The sequence below is a fragment of the Pagrus pagrus genome, assembly GCF_965226575.1.
Source record: "Pagrus pagrus genome assembly, chromosome: 3".
Taxonomy (NCBI): Eukaryota; Metazoa; Chordata; class Actinopteri; order Spariformes; family Sparidae; genus Pagrus; species Pagrus pagrus.
In genome coordinates, this window is record NC_140187.1 from 4623851 (window position 1) to 4643807 (window position 19957).

Here is a 19957-nt window from a genome sequence, read left to right on the forward strand (position 1 = left end):
CTTCAAATGAAACACTTTAATGATTTGGAAATCTGAGTTTAACATTTCTGCTTTATTATTGTTTATTTTCATTCATGCAACTAAAAATTTCCTCCCAAGAAAACTGAAAAGTTTCATCTTTTCACATGTTTTTTTTTATTGTCAAAGAAATTCTCCAGGACTGCTGGGCATCACTGTGTGAAGGAAGAACAAATATATATTATAACTTCTTTAAGTTGACATAATAAGCATCGGAAATGCATCGTTCACTTTCAAAAGTAAAGCTGAGAAACAGAATTTGAAAGCCTGTAATATAATAAGACATTTTTCATCAATAAATTAAGTAAATTTACTGAAATTCTCAATTTTTCAATTTACGCATCTCCCATTCGCATCTAAAATCTCTGGACGGTGCTTCAACAATACCACCAGCTATTAGAAGTACATTTCCTCTCTGCGCTACTTGATCTTATTTTGAAACTCACAATCGGAAGCTCCGCCCGCGTTAACGCGCGCGTCTTTGCGCGGGTGTCTGGCACCCGGTGTGGTGCGCACTGCTCTCCATTCCTCTCCAACTCAACGTCAGTCTGTCAGAGACAGTCTGAGCGCGCACACACACACCGTGCCCCCTCTCACACACTCTCTGGCGCACACGCGGGCACTGACGCACACACACACCAACACAGGCTCGCTCTGTCGGACCCGGGAGGAGAGGAGAGGAAAAGGAAAAGGAGAGAGCTCCTGTTCGTCTGCCTCCAACTTCTCTCTTTGCTTCTACTTGTGTCTTTCTGTCTCTTCTTTATCCACCAATGCGAGGATTTTATCACTCTTATCTCCGTTGTTCTCTCCGCTGTCCCGAACTAAGGAAAAACAGTTTAAGGACCAGACGGGAGTATGTAAAATAATCAACACGACTGAGCAAAACAAGAAGAAAAAGAAGAGAAGAACATGGATAAACGGAGTTATTCCCTCGTTTTGCCTGCAGCTTTCCTCTACTTTGTACTTTTTGGATTTACTGCCGGACAATTCTTTCCAGGTAAAGCGATTTGTTTCTTTCATGTGTGCGCGTTATTGAACCTCTCCGTCATGTTTTCTGTGTTTTTGTGCGCTTTAATGGTTTCTTTTTGGTCCGAATCGGCAATAAAACGCCACAGCGGTGCGGAGGCGCATATGGGAATATATAAATGGACATGAACGTTGATCTGTGTGTATTTCAGGGTGCAGCATGCAGCTGCATGTGTCATACTGTTGGATGTTACGATGGTAAAACATCCTTAAAGTCAGTTTGAGCACTGTTGGTTAGAATGTGTGAGCGTGCGCGCAGATATGTTGATACATGACACTTGTTTATGGGATGAAGTGATTTATGATTGGACATATTACGAGTTTTGCTGATGATGGTTGCAGTTTGACTGATGATGACCGCTGTGCTGAGCTTCTGGCTTCATATCTGGCTCTGCCTCAGTTTCCCCTGAGCGCGCAGGAGGTTTGGTGTGAAGTTTGGACGCTTCGGGAGGTTTTTTGCCACATGAAGCTTCCCGTGCGCGCTGTTGAGGGTTAATAAGATTCCACTTGGATGCTGTTGCGCTGTTTTTTGTTTTTTTAATGTATGTTGCATTTCGCTGTGAGCTCGCTGGGTTGTTTGGAAGCGGGCGAGCCGGTGCGTCCTGGCTCCAACTGAGCGCAAAGCTGCGAACTGTCTAACAAAACGTCCCCTGGTTTATTTACGCACTGGTACGATTAATAATTTGACGTGCAACAGCGAAGATGCACGTTACTGTGCAGCAGTATAGTGGATAACAAGTTACTCTCGTAGAAGTCCCGGACAGAACATTTTATATTTAACTTTAATAACTGAGCTGACGTCTGATTTACTCTCTGCGTTCTCTGCTTGGTTCTCAAAAACACCTGATACTGTCATGTTTCAGTCTGTGTGCAGCTGCTCAGTTTCATCTCCCGGAGCTGAAGCTTCGGGATCGTCGCACAGACCGCTGCAGCATCTCTGCAGGCAGTCAGGAGCCGCCACGGTCCTCTGGCACTTGTTACGCGCCGGACAGATTTGGAGAGTTTGCTCGGTTCGCAGTGTTTTGCGGCCTTTGATCGAATTAGTGACGGTCATGATTATCAATTGAAGTGTAACAGATAAATATAACCGGCCCGGCGCCGGATCACAGCAGCGCTGATAGAAAGTTTGCTCCCCACATATCCAGCATGCTGTAATTCCTCGATATAACACAAATGTCGGTGATTCATGGAGTGCGCTGAATTAGAAGTTGAGACATAAAATGATTGTTTTGTAAAGTCAGAGTAAGAGCAGGTTGTGTCACTCTTGCAGCGATTACAATCTGCTTTTTTCGCATGATCCATGAATTAAAACCGGTGTTTCTGTCTGTTTCTAAAAGACTTTCTAACATCAGAAGTCTGCGTGTTTCCTGTGCTGTGACTCCTTAACGCAGCAAGATCATATCCTAAGTTCAGACTCGATGTTAAAGGAAAATCGGTTAAAATCAGTGATGTTTTCAGTGGACTGCAGCAGCAGCCCTGTCGGCTCAGTGTCCGCCTCTCTCTCGGCACCTTCTGCTTGGTATTCATGACCTGTAAGGCTGCAAAAAGAGGCTACTTTGAAGGGGAAGACTGTCTCCAAACACTGAGTCCGTCCTCCCTCCCTCTCTCTCCCTCTGTCTCTGGCTCCGGCTCTGCGCTGCAGCGCGGCGGAGCAGCCCGTCCGTCCCACTCTGCCCGTGCGTAATGGTGCAGCGGAGAGAAACCGCCACACTGCGCGTTAATGTGAAGTTAAGAAAGTATCAGTGTGGTCAAGTATCTGCGTGGATGTTAGAATCAGACCCTCAAAGACACATATTGGTCATCAGCTCGTTGAGATGAGCAGATACGAAGGAGAGGAGGATGTTCTGAACCCACATGCAAAGAATGAGACGGAGCTGCTCAGAGGTGCAGATCCACAGTTAATACTGAAATACAGCCTCATCTGTCCGTGAGGATGTGTTCAGGTTCAGAAGGAGAAAACTTGGAAATAACTAATTATATATTTTTTATATAAATTACAAGTCAAACTTGTAAAACAGTCAGACAGCGTTTTATGGGACGTGTGTTGTGTCATTTCTTGCACTTAGAAACAGTTATTTTATTGGGAGTACGTGCGTGTGTGTTTGTGCAAGTGCGTGCGTGCTTGCGTGTGTGTGTGTGTGTGTGTGTGTGTGTGTGTGTGTGTGTGTGTGTGTGTGTGTGTGTGTGTGTTTGACAGAGACTGGAGAGAGAGAGAGCGCAGGACTACTGACTGTTGTTTGCTCCTGTGCCGTAGGGGGGCGATATTGGTACATCAGATCTATCCATCATCACATGCTCGCTCTCTCTGTCTCTCTCTCTCTCTCTCTCTCTCTCTCACACACACACACACACACACACACACACACACACACACACACACACACATACGTTCACAGAGCGCACAGAGTGATCCTAATAATCATTTTCTTATTCCAAGTCTGGCTTTTGTTTTTAGAAAAAGAAAAAAAATGTGAAGGAACTCATTCAGATATAATGATAATAGACTGAGAGCCAGTGATGTAGAAAATGATCTCACCCTGACTCCCTCTCTCTGTCTGTCTGTCAGCTTGTAGAGGTTTTTTATCACCCTCTCATCCGTCTTCATATGGGAGGTCTTGGTGTGTGGTTGCCTTGTCAAACAGCTCAATGTTCAGATCATGTTGCTCTCATCACTCTCACCAGGGTCAAACTTTCAGCCCATGTCTAAAGAATCTCAGGAAATGAAACCGCATAACCAAAATTCCCCTTTTGATCAGTGGTGAAATAGTTTTATTACTTTTTTAAAGAGTGAAAATGTTCAAACGTCCTCGACAGTTTCGGTCCTTTACAGCCGCCCGCTTGCATTGATTTCCTTATTTCTATTAAAACCAAGGGGTTTTATTTGCAGAGGCTTAACCAAAAACCTGAAAGGAAAAGTCCAGAATTTTGGGATATATAGTTATTTGCTTTCTTGCGGATAGTTTAATGACAAGATCTATACAGCAAACATGAAGCTATAGCCTGTTGGTTAGCATTACTTGGCAGAAAGTCTGGAAACAGCTGGCTTGGCAAATTTTTGGTTTTGTAACAGCTTTATGTTCAACAGAGCAAAGGCATGTGTTTCTCAAGGCTGTCCTTTTCATCTTGCATGTGTGTGTGTGTGTGTGTGTGTGTGTGTGTGTGTGTGTGTGTGTGTGTGTGTGTGTTGGGTGCAGCTGTGCCCCTGATTCGTGCCTTTGAGCTCCAGTGATCGCTAATTGTTGAACATCCGGTCGGATCTGGAGGTGACGACTAGGGCGTTGAGGTATGTGTGTGTTTTCGGGGAAACCAATTTACAATTTATATGCCACTTGATTAGATTTTCCGTGGCAGTGAGGACGGAGAGGGTGAAGAGTGAGGGAGAGAGAACAAAAGGGAGAAAGAGAAAGGGGATCGACCGGGGATCACTTTCACTCTCTGCTTTCTCCTTGACTCGTCCGCCCGCTGTGTTGACATGTTGGAGGGACGTGGAGAAGTCTTTGGCTTTGATCGAATCAACAGCTTACAATTCCTCAATTATAGGGGCCTTTATGTGATTAGTGGAGTGTGTGTGTGTGTGTGTGTGTGTGTGTGTGTGTGTGTGTGTGTGTCGCCTTATATGATTGTGTGACAGAGGCTGGGTCACACAAACAGAGAACAGAAGAGTGGATAGGCAAGGGCAAAGAACGGTAGACTTAAAATTGGGGAAGAGGGAGGGGAAAGAGGTGAAGAGGAAGTGATGAGGAAGAAAAGGAGGGGAGGAGAAATGAGGACGGAGGGAAGATGGGGTTGGAAGACTTATGAGAAAAAGGGGAGGAAAGAGGGGAATGAAGGAAAGGAAAGGAAAGGAAAGGAAAGTAAAGGAGGACAGATGGGAAGTCTGTAGAGTAGGGAAGGGAAAAAAGGAAGCAGAGGAAAAAGAGGGGGTGTACAGTAGGATCAAGGAGAAGGAAGAAGAGATCATAGAAGGGAAGGAAAAAAGACAGGACAGGACCTTGAGGATGAAAAATATAGGAGGCAAGGATAAATGTAAGACTAGGACAGGAAGGAGAAAAGGAGAAGATGAGAAAGGTTGAAAGAGAGGAGAGGAAGATGTAAAGAGATACAAGGAGAGGAGATGAGAGGAGAGGAAAGGAGAGGATAGGAAACAAAGGGGGTCAGATGAGAAAGTACTGTGAGACTGAGAGGGAAAAAAGTACAGTAGGATCAAGGAGACGAAGAAGAGAAGGCAGAATAGACTGTAGAAGGGAAGTTTTAAAAAAGACAGAAGGACCTTGAGTAGGAAGAAACAGAAGGCAAGGATAAATGCAAGACTAGGACAGGAAGGAGGGAGGAGGAGATGATAAAGGTTGAAAGAGAAAGAGAGGAGAAGAGAGGAGAGGAGACCGGTGAAAGGACAAGACTGTGGTAAAGGAGATAGTCCTGTCGGCAGATGCCTCGTTCATCACTCCTGTCTAGACGAGCTGAGGCAGAGGAGGAGGAGGAGGAGGAGGAGGAGGAGGAGGAAGAAAAAAGAAGAGGACAAGTAGGAGAGAAAGACAAAAAAAAGCAGATGGAGGAGCAAAGGACGAACGATTGGAGGAAATGACAAAGACAATGGATGACAGGAGGTCAAGAAAAGAGAAAAAATGACACTAAGTTGATTATGTCTCACTGTTATCGACTGTCTGAGAGGCTATAATTGTTTCCTCCGCTGTGTGTGTATGTGTGTGTGTGTGTGTGTGTGTCTGTGTGTGTTAAAGTGTGAGAGCTTTATGACAGGATGTCTGTCACCCCGTGCCCCGCTCTGTTTAGTATGCTGTCCATCCTCCCTCGCTGTGTGCGTCTGTGTATGTGTCTGCCTAATCCACACCACTTATTCTATTGGCCTGACTAACTGACAGCCTAATAGCGGGGCATGGTGAGTGCCGGGGCGTCTTGCGTGTGTGTGTGTGTGTGTGTGTCCATGTGTGTGTTCGTGTGTGACAGAGAGAGATAGTGAGGTGGGCATTGAATGAATGCTAAAGTGGCTAGCGGAGCCGAAAGAGAGAGAGAGAGAGGGTGAAAAGAGTGAGAGAGACCACTTTCTGCAGTCAATGATATGCACTTAGAGAGAAAGGGAAAAAAAAGTGTGTGTTTGTGCAGGAGTGTGTGAGCCGGAGTATTAGTGTCCCGTTACACCAGACACTTTTTTTTTCACATGCTCCCATGAAATAAGCGATGCTGGAAGCTCCTCGACATGGGGACGGCTCATAGGGGTTAGTTGGTGCAATCCAATCGCCAGAGTAAATGTCAGCAATGTATGTTTCTGCAAAAATGTTGTTTCAGCAATGCTGTGCTTATGGTCTGGTGAGGTTTAGGCACAAAATCCACTTGTTTAGGATTAGGTTGCCACAAATTTGGCAGATATTCCGAGGTCTTGTTAAAAACACCCGGCTTTGTCAGCAAAAACACAGCTGATGATGTCCCAACTTTTCGTCTAAAATATCAGTATTTGACGCCCCACAAACATGGCTGCAAATTGTGCTGAATTCTCCTTAAATTAGCCAGTGGTTTCTCTGAACTCATCTTAACAAATGTTAAAACGCAGTCTCGAAGTTTGGTCTCTATTTAGCGCACGTGATAGGCGTATCACACGTAAGTTGTCGAGTCACTGTTATTGGCAAGCTCACCAGTAACAGCTAGCGATAGCCAGCCACAGTAGCCCTCGAAGCTAGCTGGGTTGCGTGGCTTCCTTGTGGACTAGTGCCCTACAGAAGTGTACCCGGTCAGAAGTGCTTGACAGAAACTTTTGAATCCTCCTCCCTCAAAATCTTCCTGATGCTGGAACCTCTCCAGCTCTCCTTTTCATTCTTTACACAACTGTTTCTGACATTTCTTCGTGTTGACACTGCGAGTGCCTTCCAGGAGAGAATGTCTGATAAGGTGCGCCATTTTCCCGCCGTGTCCCCACTCTTTGTAACTGCTTGCCTTCAACCCTGCCTTTTCAGGGTAGCCATTCAGAACAGCCATAAATAATTTGGGTCCAACAACGCGTCTACTAACTTTTTCTTTACGAGTGTATCCTGCCCTCAGGATACGAGCTACATAAGCACATTGATTTTTAAATGAGATGGTTTGCTAACTGTCAGTAGGCAACTTACATGACAGTTAAGTTAAAAATGTTAAGAAGACATATCTGCACCATCCCGCCTTATCTCGAGACCAACCTCAAACCTCGCCTAATCTTTAGCCAATATGAGATGTTTTGTTTCCGACTCTCTGATTCTCCATTCCCATAAAGATCAGCACTGTAAAGATGGTTCGCAGTTGATCATTGTCATTATGAAGTTGGTACGATTGTTCCTTGAAGGTGAAGGGTTGAATGTCAGTCAATGGGAGCTGAACTGGCGCGTCAGAAGAATGTATTTAAAATAGATGGCAGCGTCATTTCCGTCTAATTTCAGAAGTCAGTAAACATAGGGACGTGTCTGCCTGCTAAACAAGAAAGAAAATCTTCAGTTGTCACCGCCAACAGAAACTATATTTCTCCTTCTTCATGCTTTGATTGAAATGCTATTTGTCTGGAAGCTCATGGGCAGTTATCAAAGTTATTGCCTGAAAACAACAACAAACTTATTTCCCTGCAGGAGGCAAACAACACTGAGTTCTCCGATGATGGAATATGGTTTCAGAATGACAGTTGTGTCTGCCACGGGGATATTTGACAGTTGTAAACCGAATGAAATACTTTGAGCGGTGAACGATAACAGCTTTGAAATGCACATCTAATGGGGAGACAAGAAAAATGGATATTTAGTGGCCCTGAGGGTGAATTTGCGGAGTGCATCAAGAGAATCAGCAGTGCGCACACAACTCAAGTGAAAAAAATGGAGCAAAACAAAGACAAGCAAAGAATCCATCCATGCTCACTACAGAAAACCTATTTCTTAAATGGTCTGAGGATATTTGACAAAGTGAGTCGAGATGTGTCTCTAAAAATGCAAATATTATGAATGCAGCATGTAAAGTGAGAGTAATCTGTTCCCCCACCTGCAGAAGATTTACAGCAGGACACTCAGGTACAAACAACTCTAAGAGGAGCAATTTGTGGGAAAATGTTGGAAAATGGATAAATGACTGAAAGTGACTCACTCATGTACTCACTCATCCCTTGTACTGTAGTAAACCCAGAATAAGTAAACGACTGTGGTTAGTGCTAACAGTTGTTGGTTCAGATTTCTGTGAATTCGACGAAATATGGATAAAATAGCCCAAGTAATGGTGAGTTCACACCGCATGCGAGAAAATGTATCACCCTACGTTACTCAAGTGACTTTCACAGGATCATTTGTGTTTATTCACAGTAGCCAGAAAACTGTACTGTACATTCGCGAGCACATCAACGTTTTTGTGTTTGAATTCAGTTGAGCCTCTCAGTGAACCCAGTACTCACCAGAGACTCCGGTTTTCTCTCTCGTTCTGCATGTCATAAAAGTACTATTTTCCCTCCGGCTCCGGTCAGCAGTCGACATTACAGAACATAAACACCCAATTTTGGAGTTCAACCTCTGTGGATCGCTGCTGCAGTCAGGTTGATTAACAGGAGTGAAGAAAAATCCACTTTTTTAATCCCAAAACTTTGAAGAGTAAATCTCCGGGCTCTTCTTCCACCGTGAAATGCAGGTGTTTATTCCTCCAGGAGTTTTGGCTCTAAACCTGACTGCTCCGGAGCTGGATGGCTCTATGCAGCTGAACGATGGCGCTGTCATTTTCTGCCCCGTCCTCCCCACACAGCGCTCAGCAAGCCCCCACAACACATGGACACTTGTCGCTGAAAGTTTGATTTACATACAAACAAAGTTAAAGACATAATCTGCTTTCTTTCCTTTGATACATCAGAGTGAACATCACTGTGAGTGTTCAACAGTTAACACAATAGCAGCAGGAACCATCAGCAACACTTTTCCCAGACATCTGTTCAGCAGTAATGGTCTAAATAAAAGATATGCCTGGTGGACAGTGTCACTTTCATTACAACAGGTTAAACCGTTAATTACTGTTAATTCATTCATTACGTGAATTATGCAAGGAGAATTTTTTACTGCCGCCCATAAATTATACAGCAGTCACACATGATACGACAGTGCATCCAGAAGCCTCGGACTCGGAAAGGGCATAATGGCACGCCAGACGCAATTCAGCAGTTGATCACGAGCATAAATGAGGTGGAAAATGTTTTTGTTTTTATCATGTGGAGGCTGTAAACTTCAGCCTCGGGGAAGGATGGTGCAGATGTTCACCGCCCATGTTTCATTGCACTTTTGGCCGCTTTGTGTCACTTTCGAGCTCTCACAAGATACAAGAAAGGATTTTTTGTGCCTGGATGTGTTAAAAAAGAGTTGAACTGTCTCCTCACCTTTTCCAATATGGAATGACTATTGCAATATTTGACTATTTGCCATAACGACACTACAGGGACATTAATGGCAGATTAAAGCTCAACATAATAGCATATCCAAGCCATATCCATGCCCTCCAGAACAACATATAAACATTTTCTGATATTTACAGAATGATATATAAGCTGTTGTCTTTCATTGCTATGGTTGAGGCTTGATTTCCCTTATGCATATGAAAAGGGTTAGGGAAAGATTAGAGTACATGCGTTGGGTTAAAATGACTATATTGTAAAGGTTAGGGGACCTTTGTTGTCATAATTACAACAATAATCACTTGGTTATGGTTAAAGTAATGGTTAAAAGAAACCACTGTTGACCATAGGTAGGAAATAAACACCTGTTTTCTGCTTTTGAATGTACATGTATGTTGTTTTTGGTCATTTGCACTCATATTCCTACGGGGGACTTTCTTATCTGCCTACTGTGGATGGCTATGATGGCTCATTCTGGCTATTGTGGCCTGTCTGAAAAGCTAAATCACACATTTTAGCATCTTGAAATGAGATGCGGGCATCTTACTAAAAGTTTGAAGGCTAAATTTCGGAGCTAACTGGGAATACAGGGTCAACTGGTGAACTTTCCCGGAGTCCTTTCAACAACTCCAATCTGAGTAACTTGGGTTAGACACTGCCGAAGAAGAGAGCTCGTGAGCTCAGTCAACTTTTCCCCCGGTTGAATCGCTTTCTCAAAGTCTGAAATAGCAAAGCAAACACGGAGGCAAATCAAGTCGTGATTGAGCTGATTAGAATGTCGGAGGTGTAAAACATACACGGCGCGGCACATTAAAAACTTCCTTTCCTCTAATTAAAATAACTGCTGATTAATGCGAGAGGTCTTAACGAAGCTTAACAAGGTTTCGAAGTAATTAATCCATATTTAATAGAATATGTTAGGCAAGAGAGACAGAGAGGCTGCCTAGTCGGCTGAATCAACAAGCTTTGCCGGGAGGGAGGGAGGGAGTGAGGGAGGTAGGAGAAGGGTGAGAGGATGGATGGCAGATAGAAAATAAAGGAGGAAATGAGACAAATCAGTGTGGGTAGAGGGGAGGGAGGTAATAAACAGAGTTATGGAGAGAGAGAGAGAGAGAGAGAGAGAGACGGGGAAGAGAAGATATTAGATGATATCTGAGCATCATTCACTTTATTCTCACTGTGGCTAAATTTAATTTATGTCAGCCTGTGTGGGAAGTCATAGCCAGAAGATGGATCCACAGATGTAGTCAGAGGCACTCTCAACGGGTCTGTGAAAAAATATTTTGAATAAAAAAAAATCAAAGTGTAAAAAATCTAACTCTACAGTAGGAGGACAGACGGGCCATTATCATCCACTTTCGTATAATTCTTGTTTATTAAAACCTCGGCCTGTTTTTTGAAGCTGTGGTCTTTGTTCCATTAAGTGCTCTTAACTGTTCGGATCCTGGAATGGAAAAAAAGGTCCAGCCCTACTAAGTGTTGGTATGCACACACAGATTTCCTGTGCAATGGGATATGTAGTCAGTTTTACTTTAGGTCCAGATAATCTGTCTGTCTGCTCCGTTGGACTGTTGCTGTGTTTTCTCTTCTCAGCTTGGCTTTGGTGAGTCACAATAACTGTAAGAAATAAAGGCAAAAACTATTTGGTCCTGACACAAAATATTTCAAAATGTATTGGTTACAGATGGATGGCAAAATTGAAAAAAAACAACAACTGCAAAATAAGTTGAGAAGAGAAAAATGTTTTTTAAATGGTGACTGTTTTGGGGGGACTGGAGGCATTTTGCCAAACAATCCGCTTCTGCCAAGCCAGTGACCACTGTCCAAGACTTTGTTTCAACATTTGTAGGCACAACTGAACCGTGTTTCTGAGAACAAAAACAGGTATTTTAAGCCAAAACATGATCTTGAAGTGTTATTTGTGCCCCAACCAAGTTTATTAAGCGCTTATTTCCTGCTTTGAAACGTGGATAAATGTGAAGGAAAACCTGGTTTCACTTGAGTTCCAGTATATATTTTGTATATATTGTATTGCACTTTTCTTGCGCCCCATTCTAGATCAAGGTGTATTTCAGTGAAAGAAGCTTTTTCAAACAAGTTTCCTGCCTAGAAACATGTAAAGTTGGATTAATATGATGAAAAACGTTGCAACAAATCTGTGGTTTGCAGAAACGTACATCCAGCATTTTACAACATCTGCGAGCGGAGTGGGGAAAAAAAGTACGCTGGACTAAAGAAAGAAAGATGGAAGGAAACTGATTAAGAGAAAATATAAAGTTGGTAAATGAGGAATGAATTAAGAAAGACAGAGGTTTGGATAGAGAGAGATGGAGAGAGCGCAGCAGACAGAGGAGAAGAAGAAGAAGAAGAGCAAACATCATAATATTTGCCAGGCAGTTGGATTTTGCCTCTCATTATTTGCACACGCACTCACACACACACATGGAGACAAATACGGTGGCAAGCCAACACACTCACACACACACACACACACACACACACACACGTCCTTTCTCGATGGTGCAATCTGAAGGAGCCAAGCATCTTCTAGTTGTTTACGGACTCTTATACACACACGCAAAGCACACACATGTGCACACAAACACACAGATGCACACACTTGACAAAAATACTGCCAAGTGTACACAACTGTAATCCAGCATCTGCTCACCTTTTCCTTCATCACACGCTCTCTCTCTCTCTCTTTTTGTATCTTTCTTCTCGATGTGACTCTTTTCCATCCATCCCTCCATCCTGATGCTCACCAGTTCATTCCACCCACATGTGAATCCTTTGTTTCATTAATCATCCATCCATCTGTCAGTCACACAAAATTGCGGTTTGAAAGTGTGTGTGTGTGTCTCAAGGTTCGTGAGTGAGCTCAGACTGAATGCTGATTAACAGATAATTGCCTCCGTTATTGCCGACTACAGGAGACGCTGCCTGGTTAAGTGATACGGACAGACAGACGGTTAGGCAGACAGGTGGAAGGACAGATAGACAGAAAAACCATTTCCTCGGCCGGGGAAGCACGGCAGCGGCTGCCTTCCCTGTCACTCACGGAGCGGTGGAGAGAAAGGTGGAGTGATGGAAAGAGATAAATAAGTCGGCGGGATGGAGAGGAAAACAGGGAGGGACGAGTGAAGCGATGAGGAGGAGGAGGAAGAGGTGAAAGAAAAGAGGCGAGGGAGTAGGAGAGTGGGAGCGATTGGCCGTGGAGGATAAAGGGCAGAAATGACAAATGATGGCAGGATGAGTGGGAGAAGGTGAGGGGGAGGAATAAAGACTGTTGATTGTGGAGGAGGAGGTGTAGATTATAAAGTTAGAGAGGAAGGGCAAGAGATGTAAGCAGCCTTTTTCATTTATGCACCTCATTACGTAAATGTGCTGGTGGTATCACACGTCATCCTCATGTTTCAGTGAGTGCCCAGGTGACCTTTTTTATCACGACAATTCTGCCTCCAGTCTCAGTTGAATACTCTCATATGTATATAATAACTACTGGGAGGGATTGAACCAGTGACGCCAATTTGGGCTTCACATTGGGAGGAACAAAAAATGTAGATCGGGAGGAGACTTCTGGACTCTTATCGTCAGCCCGGTCGCCCATATAAAATGTTGGCAGTCAATGTTTCTGCAAACCAGTGATACGTACGTGTCACATGTACTGTAATTGACTTTTGTTCATACTTGTCATATCATCACATTTATGACCTGATTTTCATATCGAGAGCTGGAGAGGCTGGTGGTGGAGTTGCCACTGCCAAGCCAGTGACCACAGTTCAAGCCTGTGTTTCAACATTTGTACGTCAACATACTTAACAAGACTTCTGGACAATTTCCAGCTGTGATTGTGTTGACTAAAGTTGTCAACATGTATAGCCTCAAGGTACAAGGTTTCCTCAAAACACGTGGTTGATGTTACTGCATTTGCAACACATTTGTTCCACTACCAATCGTGAAGCCAGCCATCGAACATTGTTGACAACGTTCTATGACCACAACATCTGGCTTAGACGTTACCACTTTTTGCCATAACACTAGAAAGTAAAGGTACAAAAGGTCTTTTTCCCCATGGTCCAGCGCCAGTCGATGAATGCACACCTTCTTACATCAAATATGTAACTTTATTGTCACTTCTTTCCACAATTTAAGTAAAAATCAGTTAAATGAATGAGCATTTTTGAACATCGTCAGACTTAAGTTTTCAAAATTCATCTATGCCAACTTCTTACGGTCGGTGCATGCAGCATGGCAGCAAATAAAAATGAGTCTTGAACTTAAAATATTCAAAATTCTGTCTAATAAATTATCAAATTTATGGGCGCATTAGTGGGAAGAGGTGTGAGCATCCCTCACGCTCCAGATGGTCATTAATAAAGGCCTAAACTGTTGTAACGTCTATATTTCATCATTTGTGCAGCTTGACAGAGATCTGACAGCGGTTTTCTTCCTTCATGTTTTTTCCCCCCAACTTTTTCCTGTTATGTAGCAGTCCCACTGCTCCCACTGGTCCTTATCACGTTTGACCAGAGCCATCAGGGAGCATTTAACAAACCATTCTAACAAGCCACGGGTCTCTTTTGCAGACAGATAAAACCAGCAATGCTATGTATTCCACATCTGAGAGAAAGAGACAGAAGAAGCTGCCACACATACTGTACAGCAAGACACATCAGTGCAGACAGAACGGCGATCTATATTTAATCCGTCTCTTTCTGTCCTTTGTTCCCTGTAAAGGACTTTATGAAGCGTCTGTTTGTTACTAAACACGCTATAAATAAATTCACATCAACTTTGACTTAATGGAAAGCCAAAGAGCAAAAAGGCATTTCGACTGTAAATAACACAGAGCCTGTCGCGCTATATTTTTAGATGAAAGCTGTGCACCAGTAGAGTCTTTCCACCGAGATAGAGACGAAGAACAGACAGAGAGAAGAAGAAAGAAACATAGATGCACCATACGTTCATGTTGTTGCTGTACTTTGTGTTCAAACGAGGCTCATAACGTCATGCAACACTTTGTTGAAGTGAGAATCCTGTTACTGTTTCTTTTATGACGACTTTTTGTTCTCAATGTCTTTACTGCAAAATTTACTGCAAGTTGTGACTTTTAATGTAAGACGCAAACTATGTTGTGCCACAAACAGTGATCATTGTGCAGCCCATTCAAATAATGTTATTATAGACGGATATGAATCATCACCCGCTGTGAAACGCACCTTTATGTCTCAGCGTGATTTAAACAAAGCTTTTGAGGAACATTTCTATCATAATAATCAAGAGTGATGTTGAAGAAGCGCAGGAAATATGAAGGACGAGTGGGTGTTTCTGCAAATTTGCTCAACTTTTATGGAAATGTCTTCTCATGACTCACTGGATTAAGTAGAATCGGCTTCTGGGAAATTAAGTTTTATCTGAAGGAATTCCCTTGAAGTGAGTCAGAAAGCACCAACACATTTATGGGACATAAAGAATAGCTTGTCATGTAGCTGAAAAGATTAAAGGTTCGCGTTACAAAATGCTGTTTCCACCTCTCTCCACAACCTTTGAGAGAGAATAGGCTGCAGTGGCTGTTACTGCTGGTTGGGGATAATTGCAGAGCAGATGCTGGATGAGACTTTGTTGATGGTTTCCGCCGAGTAATGAATCATAGCTGATTATAAGTCCTCCACTGTTGTATGTGGTGAGATAATGGTCCATTAAAACACTCTTAACATGCATGGACCCAGATGAAACAGGTGCATGACCCATTTCAGCTCCCTAAGTGTAGTTTCATCATTTTAAAGTCCAGACTCGAGTCCCAATTAACGGCAGGAATGCCATCAACAGATCGGTGCTACGAATTATAAAAACTTTCAGCTCCCAAAGTGTTTAACTCGTTGTACACACAGGTACTTGTCTGTTGAACATTAAAGCAGGAAATAAAAGGTCGCACAAGTATTAAGTGAATTTTCCACAAACTGACAATGTTGGTAATTTGTTCAAAATGCCTAAAGTTGTCATGGTTTTGGTTTTCTGTCTAGATGTTGCCGCTTTGTCTTGTAGACTTCATTCTCTTGTCTTCTTGTGACTTTCCACTTCCTGTCTTTGTCTTTTCCTGCCTTGTTCTGTGTACACCTGTGTGTCATTTGTTCATTACATTTTCAAAATAAAGGCACCAAAACTATTTGGTTAGGTTTAGGAAAAGATCATGGTTTTGCATAGCACAGCTTCCTCAAAACAGTGACTGTTGACTATTGGCTTCAAACAGGATTCAAACCCTAGTGACCTGGGTGGAAAGCTGCCTTCCAGACAACTCGAAAATCGAAATAATCCCAACCTACTACCAGAAAAAGTACAATGGAGCGGCACTCAAAGTTGGACTTCATCCTTGTAAACTTGGGGCACATCTATCTACCCCATGCAACTTTATAAAGAAGCAGTTGTCTGATGGGGAGTGTGTCGGATGTATTTGTACACGTGTTTACTTTTTGCGCTGAGGCAAAGCAAACCATTGATTCTCACGCTGTCCTCTAGCTGATTGGCTCTTAAGTGCGTTTCCACCAACCTTTATTGCTTCTTTTCTTTGTTGTTGCTTCTTTTCTTTGTTGTTCAGCTTTTACACAACATTAGCTTCTTTTTTTTTAAATAATCTGGTGTTTATTTGGTTTTATTCAGATAATAAATTAATATAACAACAGACAGATGGGAACATTCCCAATGTTTGCTGCAGTTTATCATTCATGTACTTGGTGGTTTATTGAACTCCTGGTCCATTGGGTCCAAGTTTCAGCTGCAGCTTATATAAAGCCCATCATTTTATGAAAGTTATAAGTGACTTCCAGAACTTTTGTTTCGCTGCTGCAACTCAACAGAGGCTGCCGCTATTTGAGAGCCCTAGTCTTATTCTATCAGACTGTCAGTCTGGAGCCCAGAATAGCATGACTGACAAAGGAGCAACAAAAACCCAAAGAAATGCTATACCAGCAGCAGCCAGCCAAGTGTGTCGACCCTGTCTGTATTTCAGTGCAGATATTAACTACGCCATGAGAGCGGTCCTTTCCCCTCTCTAAAGATTAGAGAGGAGCGAGATAACAAGAGAGAGAAGAAAAGAGGCCGATTAGAAAAGAGAGAGCTTTATGGATAGATGGAGATGGGGCGAGAGAGAGAGAGAGAGAGAGAGATGAGCAATAAAAGAGAGAGTGACGGCGCAAGATGTATAATGAGAGAGATAAAGGCAGAGAATGAGAGAAAGTGACAGGGCGAGGGACTAAAAGAATGGCATGGTGACAGGGAGGGAGAGTATAAGGTGATATAAACAGAGCGAGAGATAAAGACGGATGTTCTCAGGTAGACGGAGGGAGAAAAAGGTCAACAAAGGAAGAAAGAAAGACGTCAACGGAGATGGAAAGATGGGGGGAGAGGGAAAAAAGTTAGCAGAAGGAGGTAGAGTTCGAAAATTAGTTATGGTGCAAGTGCAAAGCGTTTTTTACGCGAGTTCTTTGTCTTGTACATGGCCGTTAATTGAACAGACCTGACAGTATTTGGATTTGACTGAATGGTTAGCCTAGCCACCTAGCACTGGTTGATCATAGCTTTAAAGCTGAAGATAGCCTCAAACGCGGGTTTTGTAAACTCCAAAGTAATCACTGCTCATTTGTGCAACTTGTTCAACTTGTAATAGTCCCGGCGCACAATCTTCGCTAACAATTTTTTATGTTGCGCGCCCTCGCAGTAATTTGTTCCTCAAAAGCCCGGTCATGTCTGGTGTGTAACTCCTGTGAGAGGGAGAGGGGAGAGCTGCAGAAGACGATAGAAGAAAGAGAAAAGAGGAGAGGGAGCGTAAAAAGAAGAGAGACGATAGCGATAGAGAGGGAGTGTGATAAGAGGAGAGTGTTGGGTATTAAGAAGTATTAGTGCAAATGTAAGCCACGGACGGTAGTGAATTATCCCGCTGCTCAATAGACCACCAGCTTTGGCACTGAGCCCCAGTGTGTGTGTGTGTGTGTGTGTGTGTGTGTGTGTGTGTGTGTGTGAGGAGAAGACAGCTCAGAGAAGGTAACAAGGCCCTTGTCTTATCCCTCTTGAGGTCCTATTAACCTTTGCTCAACATTCACACACACAATCTTTTTTGACTGTCCCACTCAGACAGACACACCCTCATGTTCTCTTTTGTTTTTCCTCTATCTCTCTCTCACACACACACACACACTCACACACACACGCACACACATTGTGTCCTCGCTAAAGAGATTTAAGAGCTGGTTAATTGGTTGGCTGAGGCTAATTTTCTGTTGAAAGTTAATGCCACCGTCACGCATTGCTCCCTGTGGAGAGGGTCAGTGTTGGGCAGGCTCGGTTTGTGTGTGTGTGTGTGTGTGTGTGTGTGTGTGTGTGTGTGTGTGTGTGTGTGTGTGTGTGTGTGAGTGTAGGCACATATTATGTAGATGCAGCTCTTGTTTTTTAGTTGTGTCCTCCATAAGGACTGCTAACTAGCGTTGTACCATTTGAGCTGTACTTTCATATAATTTGTAATGTTGCACTGCTTTTTGTAGATACTTCTGAGTCACATAACTTCTGATTTCTCCTGAAACGGTTTGGTTTTTTACGTTCAGTTTCAAATGAAAGTGTCAAGAATTTACCCTGATAAAAAAGTAAAAAACAATAAGGTAAAAAACTAAAGGAGGGCAGAGGGCATAAGTCGTGCACATGGAGTACACTCACACCAGAGGGTTTGGTATGAGTGGAAACGAATGTTAAAGCAAACCTTTCACTGTGGCCTAATTCTAAGTGACTATCTTTAGAAAAATATGAGGACTTTCAGTCAGCTCCCAGTGTTTCAGTCTGCAGTGGTGCTTTGATCCTGCAGCTTTGTCTCCTTGTCCAAACTTCCTCTCCACACAACACAGTGTTCAAGCACAATCTGATATCGCCCATGTTTGTGTCGCTCCGGACAGTCACTGCAACTGACCAGCCATGTTTTTTTTGTAATTTCACAGCTTTGCAACTCGGGAAAAACACACACGTGAGAAGTTATCCTTTCTTAAACATGTTTGCTGTTGTGAAAGGGTGTGTTTTAACCCAACTTTGCCTTAACCTCACCAAACAATGACAGCAAACTGTGAACAACCCGATAATAAAAAGTGAATTTAATGTAGTACAAGTACAATAAGTCTGATACTAAAGCACCATACTAGTGCGGACTGCATTTTCCTAAGTTGAAGTGATGGTCCTGGATCAAGGATGTTCCAGGAACAGTACCAACACAGTGATGTCGGATACATCCAGTGATCCCTCAGACTAAAATCCTCTTGCTACATGGACAGGCAGCTATTCTGACAGTCTGGCACACCAGTGAGTCATTACTCATTTTCAAACAACTGAACTAGACGCATTGTGATTAAGTCAAGACCTTTCCCTACAAACAGACTTTAGCTCCTGGATACCTGATGCACAAAAAGATGCTGCTCGGGGGGGGTAAGAGTTTCCGACGTCCAAATCTAAGTTCTACGACCATACAGAAGAAAAGACAGGGAGTTTGTCCCGATACAAGTTTCGCTTAGTCTCTTTTTATGTAGTTTCACTGAACACAGTTCCTCGTCCTTGAAGTAGACAGGCCTCCGCAGGACGACATCACAGATTTCCTGCTGAGAGACACAGTCACGGGCTGTCTTTGTGTGGTTTTTGTTGTCACTGACTGATCTATTGAAACTGGAATGCCTTTATAACCGCTTAGGTACTGTATGTTCTTGCTTATTGATTCAAGTTTGAAAAAATTACTTGAAAAATTCTTCTAAAAGCACATTCCTTGACCTGTGCAGACACCGAGCATGAATGTGTCAGACAGACTACACTCAATTTATTTTTTTGTGTGTTATTACTTTTAATACTTTGGGAGTTTTAATAAATTTTGAACCTTTCAATAAAATACTCAGCCGTGATTCATTTCAAACGGAAACAACAGATTACCTGGTTAATATTCATCTTCAGGGCCAATATTTCATTGATATGAGTGAAATCCAACACAATGACACTTAAAGCTGGAGGCATTTTTCAGCAGTTTGAACAGATTCACAGTAGCATGAAAATAGTAGGTTTGCTGTTGCAGAATGTACATGCATGAAAGCAACCAGCTGCCTGCTCGCTGTCGTCTTTGTGGTGAGTTCAAGTGCAAAGGTCTGATCGGTCAGCCTTTTCGGGTCAGCCTGGTGTGACAGGGATTTTTTCATTTTATGGGAAAAGGAGGGAGGTTACATGACAGATAAAGAGATAAAGGTTGGAACAAACAAACAAACAAAGAGATTCATTCCATGTTGTATAACCCGGAGGCTAAAAAGCTAAATGGCCACCAATAAAATCTAAACTCAAATGAGAATGTGTTTTAAATGATAGGAGGCTTCAGAACAATATGGCTGCTCATTAGCCAGTCGACACTATTTTATATGTCAGGAAACACACACACAGTCACACACAAACACACACACATATACACACATGCAGTCGTTATGTGTTTGTAGGCTATTACCGCGCAGCTGCAGATGG

General features: G+C 42.9%; 1 protein-coding gene across 8 annotated transcripts in view; it reads left to right on the forward strand.

Annotated features, from left to right (window-relative positions):
- Positions 1–589: 589 nt before the first annotated feature.
- Positions 590–19957, forward strand: part of ptprt (protein tyrosine phosphatase receptor type T) — a 334457-nt gene continuing 315089 nt past the window's right edge. For 6 of the 8 annotated variants that reach the window (XM_084348986.1, XM_084348987.1, XM_084348988.1 and 3 more), the window contains exon 1: positions 591–1015. In XM_084348986.1, coding sequence (XP_084205112.1) covers positions 928–1015 — 88 coding nt within the window. In that variant the 5' untranslated portion in view covers positions 591–927. Of the gene's footprint in view, positions 1016–19957 lie in introns of all 8 variants that reach the window. The other 2 variants (XM_084348993.1, XM_084348992.1) reach the window with 2 other exon arrangements.